Below are 20,425 nucleotides of genomic sequence, written 5' to 3'. Positions count from 1 at the left end.
GTCAAAATCCAGGAGGACCTAATAACAAATTCCATGATTTGAAGCACAAAATTTAGAATACACTAGGATTTGACAATTGAGGGACCTAATCTCATCATTAACGGTTTGAAGGACCAATTTCAAATTCAAGGGAACAAAAAAAAAGTAAAAAAACCTATAAAGAAACATAATCCGACTCCGTTGTGACCCCAACAAAATAGAAACATTTCTTACACCCCCAACCCCACCCAAAAGCTTCCCCTTTCTTCTTCCAACTCTCTCTCTTTCCTCCCCTTACTTCTCCCATTAGAAACCCTAATCTTCGGTTTAAAGCGGAAATTATTCTAGGATTTTTCTTTCTTTCGACGTTGGATCCCTAAATTTAGCGATGAGTGCTCAGAAGAAAAGGAACTTTAAGATCGAGGCGTTCAAGCATCGAGTGGAGGTGGATCCTAAGTACTCGGAGAAGACATGGAAGATTCTCGAGCATGCGATCCACGAGATCTACAACCAAAACGCCAGTGGATTGAGCTTCGAGGAGCTGTACAGGTGACTAATTGCTTGGATTTGTGCTGATTTGGTTTGAATTTGAGTTTCATTTGGGCATTTTAGCATTAATTTTTTGATGGGTTATTCGTGAATATGGTTGGGTTATTTTGGCTAATAATAGGTTTGGGTTCTCGTGCGATGGTTAGTTGGAATGAAAAACCATTGTTCCGTTCTCTTCCTTTCGTGGTTCATATTGCCATATTAAATTTGCTTTGTGATGCATCTAATTATATGGACCTTGGAGCTTTCGTAACAGTTTCAGAAAATAGAAAAAAGGTGTTTGAGAGAAGGAAACGTTTCTCTACGTTCGACTAACAGATGAACAGACCACATGAATTTCTCTCAACTAGATTACTAGTCAATATCAATGCTACCACTTAGTATTCATGATAACTGTCTGTATATTTACTCCTGGCGGCCAAGCAGATATCCCTACTTGGGACTCTACCCCTAACAACATGTTTGCCTTAGCAAATATACACACACATATATGTATGTATAGATAAGAGTCACCACCTTATTTACCAACATGACATCAAGAGATAGGAGTGGTGAGGATGACCTGCTCTGAAGTGACTCAAGGCTTTGATTTTGCTTTGGAAATTTGTGTTGTAGACAGACTATTTTTGAGACGTGTGCATTGATTTGTATCAAATGCTACCAGAAATTCAAAGCAAAATCAATGGATCAAAGAGTTGCTGGACAACAAGCTCCTATTCACTTAAGTTTAAAAGAGCTTTGTGCTACACGCACATACACATACTAGTATATATGTATATATATTATATATTCATACAGGCCAATATGTATGTGCATATTTAATATATATACATATATGTATTGGTATGTATGTATATATACTACACATGTTATATATAATATTATGTATATATAATACTATATATACATAATATTATATATAACATGTGTAGAATATATACATACATACCAATGCATACATATATATGTATATGTATATGTGTGTGTACACACACACATGTATATATATTAAATATGCATACACATATTGGTATGTATGTATTTATGTATATATATATATGTGTGTATGTATATGCATATGTATATATGTATGTATTTATATGCTAGCTAGTTAACATGTGACAAGAAGGGGGAGAAAGATGAACAATTGTTGGTATCTTGCAATCTTAACGGGAGAATCTCTAGAGAGTTTCGTTTGGTTGGTGAGTTATATAGGTACCCGTACAATATAAACCATGTTTGGCTGAACGCTAAGCTCAGGAGTAATAGTGGATGGCATTAGCTTATGCAATCAATTATCTAAATAGTAATTGACCTTTGACTTGCTTGTTTCTGCTTTGTAGCAACATGGACTACAATCTCAAAGTAAGAATTGATTCGCTTAAAGTTGCACTCTTAACCTTTTGAAAGGAGAAATTTAGTTTAGCATTAAACTGAATCATGAGTTCCTGTTGGAATGTTGTGTTTCTATGGTGCACAAAAAGGCTGTAGAGAATCTCTTTTCAGTTTCCTTCTCTCGTTAGTCCTCTGAAACAAATGTTTGATCTCTAGATGGATGAGTGTTGTTTTCTTGATTAGTTATACGAATACCTATGTTGCATGTACACTTCAATCATGAAGCCATACCGTACCTGACACTTACCGTACCCACGGGGGCAGAGACACCTCAAAGAGGGTGGCGTCAAGTGATACCACGCTCTAGCAAAACAATTGCTAAGTATATAGTTGTATTGGGCCCAATAGTGAGCCCACAATAAAATTAAGTAAGGGATAGTGACCCATTTGTGATTTATTCTTGATGGGCCAAATCTGAAATGGCCTAAACCCAAAATTCCGTTAAATTCTAGCAACTCAGCATAAATTAGAAAAGAAAAAAAAGAACAAATAAATAAATATGGGTCCCACTTGCAAGTTGGTGAAAGAATCGTTTTCGAAATCGAATGGAAATCAATGGATAAACAATAATTTAGTAACTTAGATTGAAAATAATGTATTTTGTGGTGTTTCGAACGAGTCTATAATACAACAATTTTAAAACGCGAAGGCACGTAGTGGTCAATTGCGATTTTACTTAGTCAAATATACCTTTGTATCTCATTAAAATTCTTGATATATTGAATATGAGAGGAAAATTATTGTGATACCATTAGTGTGAATTCCTGGCTCCGCCACTGCATACCCTTTCCTGTGCCCATACCCATGCCCGATATTCCTTGGATACTCCTTGAATATATGCATATATTTAGTCAAATGTGTACTCAATCATATAGTACATGTTTTAATTTTAAACACTCAATTATAATATAATAAATGAAACATAAAAATGTTGTGTAAATTTTGATTCTTGTAACATGTGAATGATGGCACAATATTGATGTCATGTAAATTATTAAATTTCAATGTATACATAGCCGTGTCCCCGTACCCTACGTTTTACAAATTTTTCATGCCCTGTACCCGTACCCTCACCCACACCTGTATCCTTACCCGTACCAATTCAACATAGATGAGTACCATTACAATATGAACCATGTTTGATGGAAGACTGAGCTCATAAATAATAGTGGACCTCGTGTGGTTATGTGATCCATTATCTAAATAGTAATATGCCATTGGCAACTTCTAGTTCTACTTGTTCGCAATGTAGAATACACTCAAAAGTAAGCGGGGATTAGCTTCAAGTTAGGCTCCAACCTTTCGAAAGAAAGGAGTAGTTTTGTTATCATCAAACTGAACCATGTCTTCTTGTTGGAACTGTGTTCCTGTTGGTTTGGCAAAAGGTTATGGAGTATGTGTTACACAGATGTTAGAGCTGTAGTAAATGAGAAGCTTCTTGGGTGGGTACTAAACTTTGAAAGGATTACTTGTTAGTGTCTTAGTAATGTAGACCGTGCAATATTCAACCATTATTTGTCAACACTGGGTTGAGAATTCGACGTTGTATTCAATTTATTGTAGTTGAAATTCTGACATATTTAGTAGATCTGATTAAACTATTTCCAGATGCTGCATGCCTATGTTCTGTTTTTTTTAATTATGACTGATCAACCGTAGCTAGTTATTCTTTATTCTGGCTAGTTTACTCCTCTAGAGGCCTTTATAGAGGCTGAAGAAAAACTTTTGGGATGGATAGTGACTGGAGCACGAAAGCATTTGAGGGTGTTATACCTGCACACTTCTCTATTTCTTCTATTCTGTTGTTTTTCCTTATATTGTTCTTAATTTTTTTGGGATTACTATAAACCACATCATGGATATTACACGTGTTTGTTTTCGTTGCCGAAGTTTCAGATTTTCATGTATATCTTAGAAGCCATCCATAGCAACTCCCATGCCGGAACTCAGTCCTGAATCCATGCCACGTGCTAACCTAGATGGTTTATCTCTAATTTATTTACACTTCCCTTGATCTCAGTTTCAACAAAAAAAAAATCATGTTCTAAACATGCAACCAGATTTTTGTCTTCATGCCATTTCTGTTGGTTAAGATTGTACCGGTATACTTCATGTCATCACTTGAAATAAAATGAAGCAAAGCATCTACCTTGACATTCTGATCCTAGGTTACGGAACATATTTTGAGACTGCATTGCATAACATTTCATTCGATAATAAAACTTTCAAGTTAGGTTTGTCTTGAACCTAACATATATAATACACATTTATCCAGAGATGTCAACTCTTGCTTTGCGTTTAAGGATAGTTTCATGAACTTCAGTTGCAAGGTTATCCCCTTATCAGTTCTACATAAGTAAGATGCTTTAGTGGGAAGTTGTTGACCTTTTATATCATACATTTGTACCCTGGTCTCCCTCACGACAAGTGTGCACGATTCTGTATTTGCATTATAGGCAGGATCAATTTGCAATCATTAAGAATCAGGTATCATTCTTCTTTTTAGGAGGGTGGAGGTGAATGGCAATGGTCTTCAAATCACCCTAGGAGAACACAATGCTTTTTATTTGGAAGCACTTTTTGATTAGGTCATTCTGTGTTGTAGCATAAAAGAAGTCCGCGGTTCTAAAAACTGAGGTCATCATCTGCCTAATGAGGAGGAATAAGATGGTGATAAACTTGTAGAAGAAGCATGTTCAGGATTACATCTATTCTTTGGGTCATTGTTGCTAAATCTCAATGAAAATCAGTTTTATAGAATTTGGCGAATGGTTATAGACATGCGTCTGCTGTTTAGTTATGTGATCTTTGTCAGATGTCATGTTGTCACATTTACTAAATTTCGTCGGTGTTGAGTTGAGGCTCTTTTAAATTCAATCGAACTTTTAAGTACAATTGTTATTCTTTTGATGAGTAAATGGGCAATAACCTACTTGATGACAATATAAGAGAAATAGTGGCCAATGTTGCTGATAAGCCTTTTTTTTTTGTGTGTCCAAATCACCAAGCGAAAGAGCATGTTAGAGATGCTGGTGCTCTCTCTTCAATTTGGAGTGTCGTACTGCTTTCCTGACTCACCGTTTCAGCATGTTTGTTGCATTGTTTTCGTATAATTTGCCCTCCCTCCCTCCTTCCCTCTCTTCTGTTTTTCGCTTCTTATTCCCTCTGGATTCATTTTTTTGTTCATCAGAAAATGCTTGTATTTTCCTTCTTAATCAACAACAGTGATGTTTTGTTACTCTTTTGACATTAGATTCTCTTTCTTCTTTCCTGTGGCATGCTATGCTGTTAGGAACAGGCAATCTAGAAGAAAATTGTCAAAACCACACACAACATGCTGAATTATCTTGCTTACATATTTTCACCTCCCATTCTTAGAGGTTGGTCCCAGAGCGAGTACCATCCTATCTGTGAGCCCTTGAATTAGTCCCCTTGTATAATTACCTGATAGTAATTAAGTGATTGTTTCTTTACAGTTAAAGGTGGCATTTGAAGTTAGACCTGGAACATTTGAAATTTTGGTACAGGTTGAACGTAGTCTTCAATGTTTAAGCCCTTTGTCCTTGTCATGTTTCTTCTTTAGTTGTTCTGTGTCTGTGTGGAATACTTATTTCTTTTTTTTTATTTGAAAATCATATTTACGACCTTCGTGTTTTCAGAATGCAGCACAACACCCCCAACAAAAAAAAGGACCTCCACCACCATGATAAACGCTGGTGTGCATCTCTTTCATGTCCCTGAAATCAATTAAAAAGTTCTGCACTTAAATGTCAAAATTCTGTAAAAACAAAGACAGTTACTCTGAGCAGATCGATAATTTAGCTGAAGATTTTTTGTGCTGTCTGTGAGGGGGCACTGTGTTGCATTTGTTAGTGCGTAGTAAAAGTTTGTTGTCACTTGTCATGAAGAACGTTTGAATCAAATTGAAGTAGAAGGGGCCTTTTACATTAGCATTCCATTGTCTCGCCCAAGTCCATTTAAAGTATGGTGGATATTGGATAGATTAGGCAAACCTATTTAGGCTTCTCATCTAATCTAGGCTGTGATTTTGAAATTAAATTTTCACAGTTGAAATACATGCGCGCAAAAAGAATCATTGCTTTATCCTGTAAAGTAGATTTGGTTGGTAAAACTCTCAAGTAGATTCTTCTGTTTTGGTTTTGAAAGTAGTCTTCCCACATCCATGTGCTGTATCTTATTTCCGACCTCAAAATTTATTAATTTCCCGAATGTCCATAGAAGTTGTGATTTCCAATTCAACTTGCTGAAATCTTTATGCATTGATGATTGAGCCATTTTTCCCTTCTGGATTTAGGAATGCTTACAATATGGTCCTTCACAAATATGGAGAAAAGCTCTATAGTGGGCTTGTGACCACCATGACTTGGCATCTGAAAGAAATGTCAAAATCTGTCGAGGCAGCTCAGGGGGGTTTTTTCCTCGAGGAGTTGAACAGAAAATGGGGGGATCACAATAAGGCGTTGCAGATGATTCGGGACATTTTAATGTATATGGACAGGACTTTTGTTACCACGACGCACAAAGTACCAGTCCATGAGCTTGGTTTAAATCTATGGAGGGACAACATCGTCCACACCAGTAAAATCCAGACCAGATTAATCAGCACTCTTCTTGACCTCATTCAGCAAGAAAGGACTGGTGAAGTCATAAACCGGGGCTTAATGAGGAGTATAACAAAGATGCTTGTGGATCTTGGTTCTTCTGTATACCAAGAAGATTTTGAGAAGCCATTCTTAGATGTGTCAGCCAGGTTTTACAGTGTTGAGTCTCAGCAGTTTATAGAATGCTATGATTGTGGTGATTACCTCAAGAAAGCTGAGAGACGGCTCAATGAAGAGATGGAGAGAGTTTCTCACTACTTAGACCCGAAAACTGAGTCAAAACTCACCCAAGTGGTTGAGAAGGAGATGATTGCGAACCATATGCAAAGATTAGTCCACATGGAGAATTCTGGCCTTGTGAGTATGCTAATTGATGATAAGTATGAAGACTTAGCTAGAATGTACAATTTGTTTCGTCGAGTTCCAGAAGGTCTTTCAACAATCCGAGATGTGATGACGTCCCACCTCAGGGAAACTGGGAAGCAGTTGGTATCTGATCCGGAGAGGCTAAAAGATCCTGTTGATTTTGTTCAACGACTTCTTGACGAGAAGGATAAGCATGATAAGATTATTAACACGGCATTCAACAATGATAAGACGTTCCAAAATGCTTTGAACTCCTCATTTGAGTACTTCATCAATCTGAATAATAGATCCCCCGAGTTCATCTCCCTATATGTCGATGATAAGCTCCGGAAAGGTCTGAAAGGGGTCAGCGAGGAGGATGTGGAGATTATTCTTGACAAGGTGATGATGCTGTTCCGTTACTTGCAAGAAAAGGATGTGTTTGAAAAATATTACAAGCAACACTTGGCAAAAAGGCTTCTTTCAGGAAAAACAGTTTCTGATGATGCTGAGAGAAGCCTAATAGTTAAGCTTAAGACGGAATGTGGGTACCAGTTCACTTCAAAACTAGAAGGGATGTTCACAGACATGAAGACATCTCAGGATACAATGCAAGGATTCTATGCAAGCCAGTCTGCTGATATTGCTGAAGGCCCAACATTAGTTGTACAAGTTTTAACTACTGGGTCTTGGCCAACTCAACCTATTACGACCTGCAACCTTCCTACAGAAATATTGGGGGTTTGTGAGAAGTTCAAAAGCTACTATCTTGGGACCCACACTGGTCGGAGATTGTCTTGGCAAACAAACATGGGCACAGCTGACCTGAAAGCAACCTTTGGAAAGAACCAAAAGCATGAACTAAATGTGTCTACTTACCAAATGTGTATCTTGATGCTGTTCAACTCTACAGAGCGGCTGAGTTGTAAGGAGATTGAACAAGCCACAGAAATTCCCGCTTCAGATTTAAAACGGTGTCTTCAATCTCTTGCTTGTGTGAAGGGTAAGAATGTTTTGTGCAAAGACCCGATGAGCAAGGATATAGCTGAAGATGATGTTTTCTTTGTTAATGATAAGTTTTCGAGCAAGCTAGTCAAGGTGAAGATTGGGACAGTTGTAGCTCAGAAAGAGTCAGAGCCAGAGAAGCATGAGACAAGGCAAAGGGTGGAAGAGGACAGAAAACCCCAGATTGAGGCTGCAATTGTTAGGATTATGAAGTCGAGAAGGGTTTTGGATCATAATAATATAGTTGCAGAAGTCACGAAGCAGTTGCAGGCGAGGTTCTTACCGAACCCTGTGGTGATCAAGAAGAGGATTGAGTCCCTTATCGAGCGGGAGTTCTTGGAGAGGGACAAAGCTGATAGAAAACTGTACCGATATCTTGCATAAGACCTTTTTTTTACAAGTTTTAATTGCTTGATTTGGTCAATTTGTATGTGTTCAGAAGGTTCCTCGTGCACCTTTCTTGTGTTTTATTTCAGTTTCGGTATCAATGACTTGTTTCACTTTAGATATGAAAACTTTCTTGTCTCGGTAAATTCTGTATTATCTTTTTTTTAATCATGATGCAGCAACAGCTTACTCAAAATCCTTTGTCCATCATCTAAGCAGGATTGTGCCAATATATTTGCTGAATCATATTTTTGCCTGGTTTACACGTTTTCTTCTGCGAAGAAGGGATGGTGTTGCATGCCATAGTGTGTTCTGTATGAGAACGCATACAATGTAACTGAAGCGATTGATTTGAATATTGATGGGAGAGTTAGTAAGCAGGCTACTGGGCTCTGACACTGTTAGAATTATCTTGTTGAGAAACCTTTTGGTAAAGAAAAGCGGCTCTGGCTTCTGACTTTTACAACTAAATGCCAACAGTTATTTCCATAAGGGACAAATTTTCAAAATCAACATTTTTGGCATTTTAAATAGTAAAACCGACCTCATATGACATTATTCAGCAAAACCGACCCTTTTCAGAAGGGTCGGTTTTGTTGCTGGAAAAATTTTATGAAATACACGGGACTGCTAGTCCCGTGTATTTCGACCCAGCTTTGAAAAACACGGGACTAGTAGTCCCGTGTTTTTTGCAAAGAGTTCGATCGCAACAAAAAACAATTACACGGGACTGCTAGTCCCGTGTATTTCGACCCAGCTTTGAAAAAACACGGGACTAGCAGTCCTGTGTTTTTTGCAGAGAGTTCCATCGCTACAAAAAAACAAGTGCACGGGACTAGTGCACGGGACTACTAGTCCCGTGCATTACTAGCAGTCTCGTGCATTTCCTGCACAAATGTGCATGTATTTTTGCTGCGTTGTTACAATTCCCTGTACAAACTCATATTTCAAATGCAAGTTTCATAAATTAAACCATTGCATTTCATGTCAATTCCCTGTATAAACGCATATATCAAATTTAAAAATCATAAAATACACCACAAACTCATACAAATCCAACAAATCACGCCACAAACCCACTTACGAATCTAATAAGTCACACCACAGTCTCGGCTACAAATCTAAAAACCATCTATTGTTCCGAAATACGTGTGTAATGTACATATCAAAATAAAATTGTAATTTATATAACAATAATGATTAGCTTACATACATCCAAGAACTCTTCTCCTCCTCCTTTGTCTTCGGCCTCCTCCATCCCGACCTTCGATGAGTTCATGATCCGGTTGCGTTTGTGGTTGTGACGGTCCAGCTCCGTCGTCAACACGTTGGGAAGGCCCAGCTTCATTATCGTTTCTGCATCGTCCTCGTCTTTGTCGTGGTTGACGTGTGTATACTAATTGCGCTACCTCCCGTCCATCATGAAGGTCTTCATGAGTTCGATGTAAGGCTTGGTGAAGCCTCTGCATTATCGACTGATATATTGATGCATGTTTCTATGCTTCGGGATATGTACCTGCGAGAGATAAATCAAAAAAATCCGAAATGCAAAAATTACTTTAAAATTAAAATTACAATATGTAAATTTCATATTTAATTCTACATTACCTGCTCGAGCCAATTCCAAGCCACGATTTGCAATGGTTTGAACATCATCTATTGTTGATACCTGCAATTTTTAAAAAAAACACAATTATATTTAGCAATATTGAAAAATACTAATAAAAATGAACTTAAAATAAATTTGAAAATACTTACTAATTCTCTCTCATCTATACCCCGAGGCACATATCCTTTTTGCAACTCAGCCGGGGATGTGGTTGTTAGATCTAATAAAAACTTGAGATCTAAACCATAAAGCCATGATTAATTCAAAGAGATTTACAAGAAAAACTTGAGATCTAAACCATAAAGCCATGATTAATTCAAAGAGATTTACAAGAATCAAAAGAAAAGAATGGAAGCTTATACCTGAATCCATAGATTAAACTTGAGATGGGTTTTGGATCTTCTAACCTTAGGGTTTCTCTAGCCAAATTTCTCTCTAGATGAGGGTGAATAGAATTAGAGAGTGTAACCCTAGATTAGGGACCATAACATCTTATTTATAGATGTTGTACATTTGTAATTTGGCCCCTCATCAAATCACAGTTACAACCTGGTATCTGCACATATAATCTCATGACTTATTTAAATACTCATTAACCCAAAATAATTGATCACTTTAGTGGGTTATCCTGAAGGATAGCAATACACATTGATTAATCATATGTGCCCACAAATAGATTTATTAGATTAAATCCAACAATCTCCCACTTGGGCACCATATGATTCTTTAAATTGTGTATAACCTTATGAGCTCAAAAATTGCTATCACTGAAAAGGTATTTCCGAACAATCTCGTCCATTGACTATATCAATATAGGATCAAAGCGGCCTTCGTCACATTTATCGTGACTCGACCCATCAATGGTCACATATACCAATACAATCAAACGACATAGATCAATCATGGATGTGCAGCATGAAAATTACATGCAATGTGATCAGTACATGCCTATTTTCAACTGGTCCTACTTTAGTGAGGTCAAAACCAAACATAATGTAACAGAGCGTCTTAACTGAATACTTTATTCTGATCAGACAATACAACCAAACATAAAGCACCACAATTACAAACTCCCACTAAATCATGATATCCTCAAATAATACCACACCCATATGAGCAGTATGCTCATGAAAGACCCTGGGTGGCAATCCCTTAGTAAGAGGATCAGCTATCATGGAGTTTGTCCCAATATGCTCTATAGATATCTGTCCACTCTGTACCCTTTCTTTCACAACCAGGAACTTAATGTCAATATGTTTTGACTTAGTTGAGCTCCTGTTATTATTGGAATACATTACTGTAGATTTATTGTCACAATATAACCTTAGTGGTCTTTCCATATTTTCCAAAATGCGTAGTCTCGTGATAAAGTTTCGCAGCCATATTCCCTGATTGGATACCTCATAGCAAGCTACAAATTCTGCTACCATAGTGGAGGAAGCTACAAGTGTTTGTTTGACACTTTTCCATGATATAGCTCCTCTTGCTAACTTATAAATGTAGCCTGATGTAGACTTTCTGCTATCTTGGCATCCAACAAAATCAGAATCAGAGTACCCAATGACTTCCAACTGTTCTGATTTTCTGTATGTGAGCATATAATCTTTTGTTTTCTGAAGATACCTCATAACCCTTTATATAATCTTTTGTTTTCTGAAGATACCTCATAACCCTTTTGACTGCTATCCAATGATCCATACCAGGGTTGCTTAAGTATCTGCCTAACATCCCAACAATGTACGCAATATCCGGACGCGTACATACCTGAGCATACATTAGACTTCCTACAGCCGAAGCATAAGGAATCTTCTGCATTTCCTGAATTTCAAGGTTACTTTTAGGGCACTGATTGAGACTAAATTTGTCTCCTTTAGCCACAGGGGTATCTCCTGGTCTGCAGTCTTGCATGCCAAACCTTTTAAGTACCTTATCGATATAGCTCTTTTGTGATAATCCAAGAATACCCCGAGAGTGATCTCGATGTATCTGGATTCCTAATATAAAAGAGGCGTCCCCAAGATCTTTCATCTTAAAATTCTTTGATAGAAATCTATTGGTTTCGTGTAGCATGCCTATATCATTAGTGGCAAGCAATATGTCATCGACATACAGAACCAAAAAGATATACTTACTCCCACTGAACTTGTGATATACACAGTCATCAATAATGTTCATCTCAAAACCGAACGAGATAATTATTTGTTGAAACTTATGATACCATTGACGAGGAGATTGCTTGAGTCCATAGATGGATTTCCTTAATTTGCATACCATATTCTTTGGGTCTCCTGACATAAAGTTTTCTGGTTGCACCATATAAATCATCTCATTAATGTCTCCATTGAGAAATGCAATCTTAACATCCATCTGATGTAACTCAAGATCATAATAAGCAATAAGTGCCATAATTGTTCTGAAAGAGTCATTCGATGAAACCAGAGAAAAAGTCTATGTATAATCAATGCCTTCCTTTTGAGTATAGCCTTTAGCCACAAGACGTGCCTTATACCTCTCCACATTACCATTTGCATCCCGCTTGGTTTTAAAAATCCATTTACAACCAATTGGTTTTGCACCTTCTGGTAATGGGACAAGTTCCCAAACCTTATTGTCTTGCATAGACTTGTACTCTTCATTCATGGCATCAATCCACTGTTGAGAGTTAGAACTTTTCATGGCCTGAGAGAAGTTGATTGGATCATCTTCTAACATTCCACTACTTTCCTCATGTTCTTGGAGAAATACAATATAATCATCCGGAATAGCATTTCTCCTTTCTCTCGTGGATCTCCTTAATGGCACTGGTTCTTGAGGTTGTTGAGTTTGTTCTTCTGGAACAGGGAGTTGTTCAACATTGTCATCTTGAGGTTCCGGATTTACTTCTTGAGCAACAACAGGTATAGGAACCTGAATATTGTCAAAAGTAACTGTATGGCTTGGATCTGAAGCCAATTCCTCCTCAAAACTAATGTCTCTAACCTTATTTCTCCCCCCAAACTCAACATCCTCAAATAATATTGCTGTTCCCGTCTCAAAAATATTCCTTAGTGTAGGATCATAAAACTTATAGCCCCTAGAGCGTTCATAGTACTCAATAAAGTAGCTGCTAACTGTTTTGGAGTCCAATTTCTTTTCATTTGGCCTGTAAGGCCTTGCCTCAGCTGGACATCCTCAAATATGTAAATGCTTTAAACTGGGCTTTCGACCAGTCCAAAGCTCATAAGGTGTTTTAGCAACTCCTTTACTTGGTACTCTATTCAGAATGTAAGCTGCTATCTTTAGTGCTTCTCCCCAGAGAGACTCTGGTAAAGAAGAATGAGAAATCATACTTCTTACCATATCCTTAAGAGTCTTGTTTCGTCTTTTAGCTACCCCATTCATGCTAGGTGAACCCGAGATGGTGTACTGTGGGACGATACCGCATTCCTCTAGGTATCTAGCAAATAGTCTTGGACGTTGTTCACCTGAACCATCATATCTACCGTAGTACTCACCACCACGATCAGATCTAACGGTTTTAATTCTTCTGTTGAGTTGATTCTCAACTTCAGCTTTATAGGCTTTGAACATGTCCAGAGACTCAGATTTTTCATGAATAAGATATAGGTGCCCATAACGTGAGTAATCGTCTATGAATGATATAAAATATTGTTGACCATTCCAGGATTCCGTAGGGAATGGCCCACAAATATCCGTATGTATCAATTCTAAGACATCTGAAGATCTGTTGGCACCTAATCTCTTAACTTTGGTCTGTTTTCCCTTGATACATTCAACACATACGTCGAAGTCCGAAAAATCAAGGGAATCCAAAATGCCATCAGACACAAGACGCTCAACTCTACCTTTTGAGATATGACCCAAGCGCTTATGCCATAATGTCGCTGAATTTTCCTTATTTAATTTATGCTTAGTACCACGTGATTCCATATGCAATTGTTAGCCCTTATGTTTTGATGATGTTTTACAACCACCATTATCGGTACTAATGGCTTATTGAGTGTAAATGTAGTAAATTCATTTATCAAGCTCGTTAGTGCCATTAATGGAGGATGGATGGAATATATGCTACAACGATGATATCCAAAGGAGGAGGAGGCCAAGAGATGAAGCAACGTTATTTCAAGAACGACAAATTCGAATAAAAGCTTCATCCGATTCAAGCTATATCAAAGCTCAAGTATTGCTCTCTATATATGAGGATATTAGCTTTCTTTTGTTTTTTCTCTCTAGTGCTAGAATGTAGGCAAAGAGTTACTGAGTTTACTTGAAGCTATTGGGAATCACACACACGTTTTCATACTTGTGTTTTTAAGCGTTTTTCACAAAATACTATTTTTCACAAGTTTGAGTACCTATCTGCAAAATTCTTTTTCCAAGCAGTTTGTTTTTAGTATTAAAAACATTTTACAAAGTTTCAGAATTTTCAGAGGTCAAATGAATATTTTGGAAATATTTCAACTTGGTCAAATAACCTGATTTCAGAATATGTCAGAAATCGGTCGACCGGTCCGGTCGACCGACCGCACCTATGAGCATTCGTCACTAGACTCTAGAGAGTTTGTCGGTCGACCGGCGCGGTCGACCGAAAGCTCAAATTTTTGGTCGGTCGACCGCACCGGTCGACCGATAAAGTCTTTGTTCGTTTTCTAATTTTTCAAAGCGTCTAGCGGTCGACCGAAATTTTCGGTCGGTCGACCGACGTAGTTTTTCGGTCGACCGAATGTTTGCTTCGGGCGACCGAATTTCTCTTCGGTCAGCCGTGACTTTTTTAAACGGTCGTTTTGCCTCGTTTGCTGTGCTTTCACTTAATAGTGTTTGGCACAGTCTGAGCTAACAATCTGAAAAGGAGATTATCTTCCTAAATGGGAATATTGGGTTTTGTTTTCAAATGGTTTAATCTTTTCTATAAAAACCCTAGACCTCTTCTTCTTCCGTTTGCCCCAACCTTTGTAAAAACCAGAGACGCTGCTTTCTGAGAAAAACTTTCAAAGTTCTGGTTTCTGTGTTTTCCTTCTGTTTTGTGTGTGATTCACTTCCCAGCTTCAGTAATCTTTCTCTTTGCCATAGGGGCTGTGTAAAGAGAGAGTCTTGCATCTTTTTTTCTTCTGCTGTGTGAGTGAGATTTGTGTAGATCAACTGTGAGGGAGTGTGATCTGTTGAGATCAAACTGTGTAGTGAGAGAGATCGTGTGGGATCGCTGTGTAGACGAAGTTCCGGCTTCCAAACCGGATGTGTTAGTGGATTTCTCCTCGAGAGTGGGGAGCGGGGACGTAGGCCAGAGGGCCGAACCTCGTTAACACATCGCGCGTCAAGGATAACGAACTCCTAACCCTATCTCTCTTACTTTTATCGCATTTTTGTTTTGTGGTTTGCTTGTGCTGATTTTTAATTGCATATTAAAGCCTCTTGACCCTAATCACCCCCCTCTAGGGTCCGACATCCGATGGGTCTGAGTTGGTAGTAGCAACCTCACAGGGTAACCAGTTTGCGAAGTCAGTTCTAGTGTACATCAAGGAGGTGATGCTGAGGGATTTGAGTGCTAATTTGTGTGAGACTAGAGTTATCTTAGATTATCAGGATGTCTTTCAGGATATAAGTGTTTCTAGGTACTGAAGCTAAATTAACCTCAGAATAGACCAAAGTAAGGAACGTACCCTTATTAGCACGCCAGACGTGATATTTTGTACAATCCTTCTTTACGTGTCCAGGCTTGTTACAGAAGAAACGACCATGATTATCCTTATAATGTTTCTTCTGAACTGGACACTTAGCAACTTCATTATCATTCTTCCTTTTCTTGCCCTTATCATTAGAGGCATAGGCCAAATGAGCACTTTCTGTCTTATCTTGCTTCAACATGTCTTCTTCTTGCACACAGTATGAAATGAGCTCATTTAGAGTCAATTTCTCCTTTTGACAGTTATAACTGACCTTAAACTGATTGAATTGTGCAGGAAGAGATAACAGAACCAGATGCACCAATAACTCATCACAAAGATCGAGTTTAAGTGCCTTAAGCTTTGAAGCAACATAAGATATTTCATTAAAATCAAGCGAGCTAAGAGCGTGCTTGTTTCTACCTTATCGTTTTTCGCAAAACGCTTCTCAATTTCGGCAAGGAAATCTTTAGCCTTAGTAATCCCTTCGGATTCTATGCCCCTAAAGGCTTCCGGAACGCCGTGCTTAATGATCATAAGACTCATGCGATTTGAACACTCCCATTTCTCATACTCCTTCTTTGCATCAGGAGTACTATCCGCATTGAGAGGTTGGGGTTGTTCAGTTCTTAATGCATAGTCAAGATCCATGCAGCCAAGAACAATTAATATGTTCTCTTTCCAAACCTTAAAATTTGTCCGGAATTGAGTTGATGTTAGCAGAAATTGTTGCAGCAGATGCATTAGCTGAAATAAAACAAAAGAATGCTCACATCAATAACCATAATCAATAAAATTCAAATAATGACAATCCCCATCCAAGATACCGGCACAACATTAATATCAAGTCTTTGGACAGTAATATTAACTTGTAAGTGATACCTTGTTGCAATGATCAAACATTGACAATAACTCATGTCAAATAATGAAACTATCTTTGGATCGATTCATTATTCACATGTAAACCTTATAATTGTCACACGCTTATCATCGCAGATGTGTATACAGTCTAAATAAATATTAACCTTCCTTTGGGCCGATTAAATATTTACACGAAAGCATACACACAAACATCTCACATTCCTCATGAACAATCTACACAAGAGAGGTTACTTTGGCAACTTCTTGTTTCAATTAATCAATTGGAGTGAGAGACAACCTTAATACCTTAGTGTCATAATATTTGAATTAAATAATTAATTAAAAACCAAATTAAATTTAAATTAAATTAATTTAAATTTCCATAGTTTAAATAGGGCCCATAACTTAATAGTTTAAATAGGACCCATAACTTAATTGAATAAATTAAGTATAATAAAGTGGACCCATAATTTAATATGAGAAGCCGAGGCTTAACCATAGTGAACACGAAGTTCGCTTGACTTCGAACGCGAGGTTCGTCTGTATTGAGTACGAGACTCACTTAAGCACGAACGCGAGGTTCGTCTGAAAATGAACGTGATGTTCAACTTGAGAACGAACGCGAGGTTCGTTTGAAAAATGAACGCGAGGTTCAGCTGAAAATGAACGCAGGGTTCAACTTGAGAACGAACGCGAGGTTCGACTTAAATTGAGCGCGAGGCTCGCCTGAGAACGAACGCGAGGTTCGACTTAAATTGAGCGCGAGGCTCACCTGAGAACTGAGCGCGAGGCTCACCTTAGAACTGAGCGCAAGGCTCACCTTAGAACGAACGCGAAGTTCGTTTAAATTGAGCGCGAGGCTCACCTTAGAACTGAGCGCGAGACTCACCTTAGAATGAACGCGAGGTTCGTTTAAATTGAACGCGAGGCTTACCTTAGAACTGAGCGCGAGGCTCACCTTAGAACGAACGTGAGATTCGTTTGATTTGAGCGCGATGCTCACTTGAGAACGAACGCGAAGTTCGGTTAAATTTGAGCGCGATGCTCACTTGAGAACGAACACGAAGTTCGTTTGAAGCTTTCAGCTTCGCCAAAATTTGAGGTAACCACCTCCTTAATTCCCGCACGTTTTCACGCACGAACCCTTAGAGGGTTAAATCTGAAACCGCCGCCGTCGTTGCTCCTGCACCCAAAAGGTCGAAATCCTAGGGTTTCCTAACGCCGCCGTCACCGTTGGAGTCGAGGGCGAGGCTGCCAGCGACACTTCGCCGACGAGGAGCACGGGATCAACGACCAAAACACAATAGATCCAAAAGAATTTCTCGATTTTATTTCAAAACAGATCTAGAATCGAAAAAAATGAGTTTTCTTGATCCAGATCCAAGAAAAATAAAAGAAAAAAATCTAAAAAATTAAAAAATTTTACTGTTCGCCGAGGATTTTTATTTACTGTTCATCCGAAAAATACGTTACTTTTCATCCGAAATTTTTTCCAGCAGCCGTTACTGTTCATCCGTGAACAAAAACTGAATCTAAAAACAATTAAGATCAAAAACCCTAATTTTAATCTTAATTTCTTAGAACAAATCAAGGTGGCTCTGATACCACTTGTTAGATCTAATAAAAACTTGAGATCTAAACCATAAAGCCATGATTAATTCAAAGAGATTTACAAGAATCAAAAGAAAAGAACGGAAGCTTATACCTGAATCCATAGATTAAACTTAAGATGAGTTTTGGATCTTCTAACCTTAGGGTTTCTCTAGCCAAATTTCTCTCTAGATGGGGGTGAATAGAATTAGAGAGTGTAACCCTAGATTAGGGACCATAACCCCTTATTTATAGATGTTGTACATTTGTAATTTGGCCCCTCATCAAATCACAATTACAACCTGGTATCTGCACATATAATCCCATGACTTATTTAAATACTCATTAATCCAAATTAATTGATCACTTAAGTGGGTTATCCTGAAGGATAGCAATACACATTGATTAATCATATGTGCCCACAAATAGATTTATTAGATTAAATCCAACAGTGGTCGCATGGAGTATCCATCTTTTGGTTATCCTCCAATACTAAGTGTAGTAATCTGATTCCTGAGGAGTTGGCTCAATTTGCTCAACAATACAAAAATGTCTATCATTCCATCTGTGTATATAATTTTGAGCTCAGCTACCCAGTTCTTTTGTTAGCCTCCTTTCTTCGCCTTCCTCTCTATTTTTTAACAAATTGTGGAACATGTTGTGCAAGACCAAATTGTCACGTGGTCCAGTACATGCATTTCTACTATCTCGAAACATATTAAAGGAACTATGGCTCTCCATATAACTGGGTATTCTGTGCATATCAGGGGTAGATGATCGAGAAATGGGGTGTAGGGCTCACATTCTGTCTATAGAGTATTACATATAATTGTTGCATATTATTAAAACAAAAGTTGATATATAAAAGAAAAAACTCATTTTTATAGAAATGATACCTGAAAAATTTTCATGCGGTCAAGCTCATTTCGGTAGAAATCTAATTGTCTAGCCGGGGTCTTGTCATAACATTTTTGGACATCCATCTGTGTTAGTTTCAAAATTCAGTACCAAAATAATAACTACAATTATATTTACTACGTTAAAAAAATATAATACCTGTATCCCAATGGAATTTGTCCGTCTAATTGTAAATTCAGACATAGTCTCGGCTTCAAATGCAGTCTCTCCCATGACATAGTCTCGGCTTCAAATGCAGTCTCTCCCATGCCCATACTTGCAGTAAGTTGAGACACTCTTTAAAGTCACTATTTTTCATGAATGCAACCTTGGACATCTCTCTATATAGGTATGCCAAAACCGCACTACCCCACAATAACGCATCACACGTGTCCAAACCCCCGATAAGTGGTAACCACCTAGCATTTTCACAACATTTCAAGTTATCAAAATAAGTTAATTCAATAGACATAATTTAAATACTGATAAAAATGATACCTGTCATGCACTTTATCTTTACTCGGATCTGGAAATAATATTGAACCGATCATGTGCATAATGTATGCACGTGCATGTTGCTCAATCAATATTGGTGGCGCATCAAAAGACAACAGCACCGAGAAAGTCTCTTTTAGCCACTTCAATTTAATATTTCCTCCAAACATTGACTTTGGAGCTACACCTAACAACTCCTCACACTTGTCCGGCCACAATACTCATGGTTCAAATATAATCTCAAATCTCACCTCGTCAAGCAAATTTCATGGCTAAAAAAAAACAACAACGACATTACCTTGGTCGGAGCTTGCTTGGTCGGATCTTTAGACGAGACGAAGCTTGCTTGGTCGGCGACAGGGGTCGGTGGCAGGGGTCGGTGGCGGCGTCGAGACGGGTGAAAAAATGAGGTAGGGGGTTAAGGGGAGTCACGGGTGAAGGAAATGAGGAAAGGAGGGGGCCACGGTAAAACAATGCATTGCACGGGACCGCTAGTCCCGTGTTTTTCAAAGCTGGGTCGAAATGCACGGGACTAGCAGTCCCGTGTATTTCGTAAAAACTACCCAGCAGCAAAACTGACATTTTCTTCTGAAAAGGGTCGGTTTTGCTGAATAATGTCATATGAGGTCGGTTTTGCTATTTAAAATGTCAAAAATGTTGATTTTGAAAATTTGTCCTTCCATAAGCTAAATGAAATATATAATTTAATTATTTTCCTTTTGCCCATCATAAATAAAAGCTAAGATTAAAATATAAAACAACTAACGATCACAACACAAAAAGAAAATTTGCCAAAGTGAAGGAGGCCGAAGGGAACAACGTGTTTGCTATTTCTTAAAAATTCCGTAGCTCTTATATAATGTATCTAATTGCATATTTGCGATTATCCATCAAAAATAAGGTAGATTAGCAAAAATTATGTTCCGTCGCCGGGATTTGAACCCGGGTCGCCTGGGTGAAAGCCAGATATCCTAACCGGACTAGACGACGACGGATTTGGTACTAGCGGCAAGATCTACAACATATTAGAG

At 38.1% G+C, this 20,425-nt stretch overlaps 1 protein-coding gene and 1 non-coding gene across 2 annotated transcripts; one reads left to right on the top strand and one right to left on the bottom strand.

Annotated features, from left to right (window-relative positions):
- On the top strand, window positions 197–8,473 carry LOC109833879 (cullin-3A-like). The gene is made up of 2 exons (XM_020401727.1): window positions 197–528; window positions 6,239–8,473. Exons 1-2 carry the CDS (start codon window positions 368–370, stop codon window positions 8,277–8,279), a joined length of 2,202 nt encoding a protein of 733 aa, XP_020257316.1. The 5' UTR covers window positions 197–367; the 3' UTR covers window positions 8,280–8,473.
- Window positions 20,316–20,389, bottom strand: TRNAE-UUC. The gene has a single exon. It is a non-coding gene; the product is annotated as a tRNA-Glu (tRNA).

This window comes from Asparagus officinalis, chromosome 3, assembly GCF_001876935.1.
Source record: "Asparagus officinalis chromosome 3, Aspof.V1, whole genome shotgun sequence".
In the NCBI taxonomy this organism is placed as follows: Eukaryota; Viridiplantae; Streptophyta; class Magnoliopsida; order Asparagales; family Asparagaceae; genus Asparagus; species Asparagus officinalis.
Note: the sequence above shows the minus strand (reverse complement) of the source record. Positions and strands in the feature narration are given on the sequence as shown.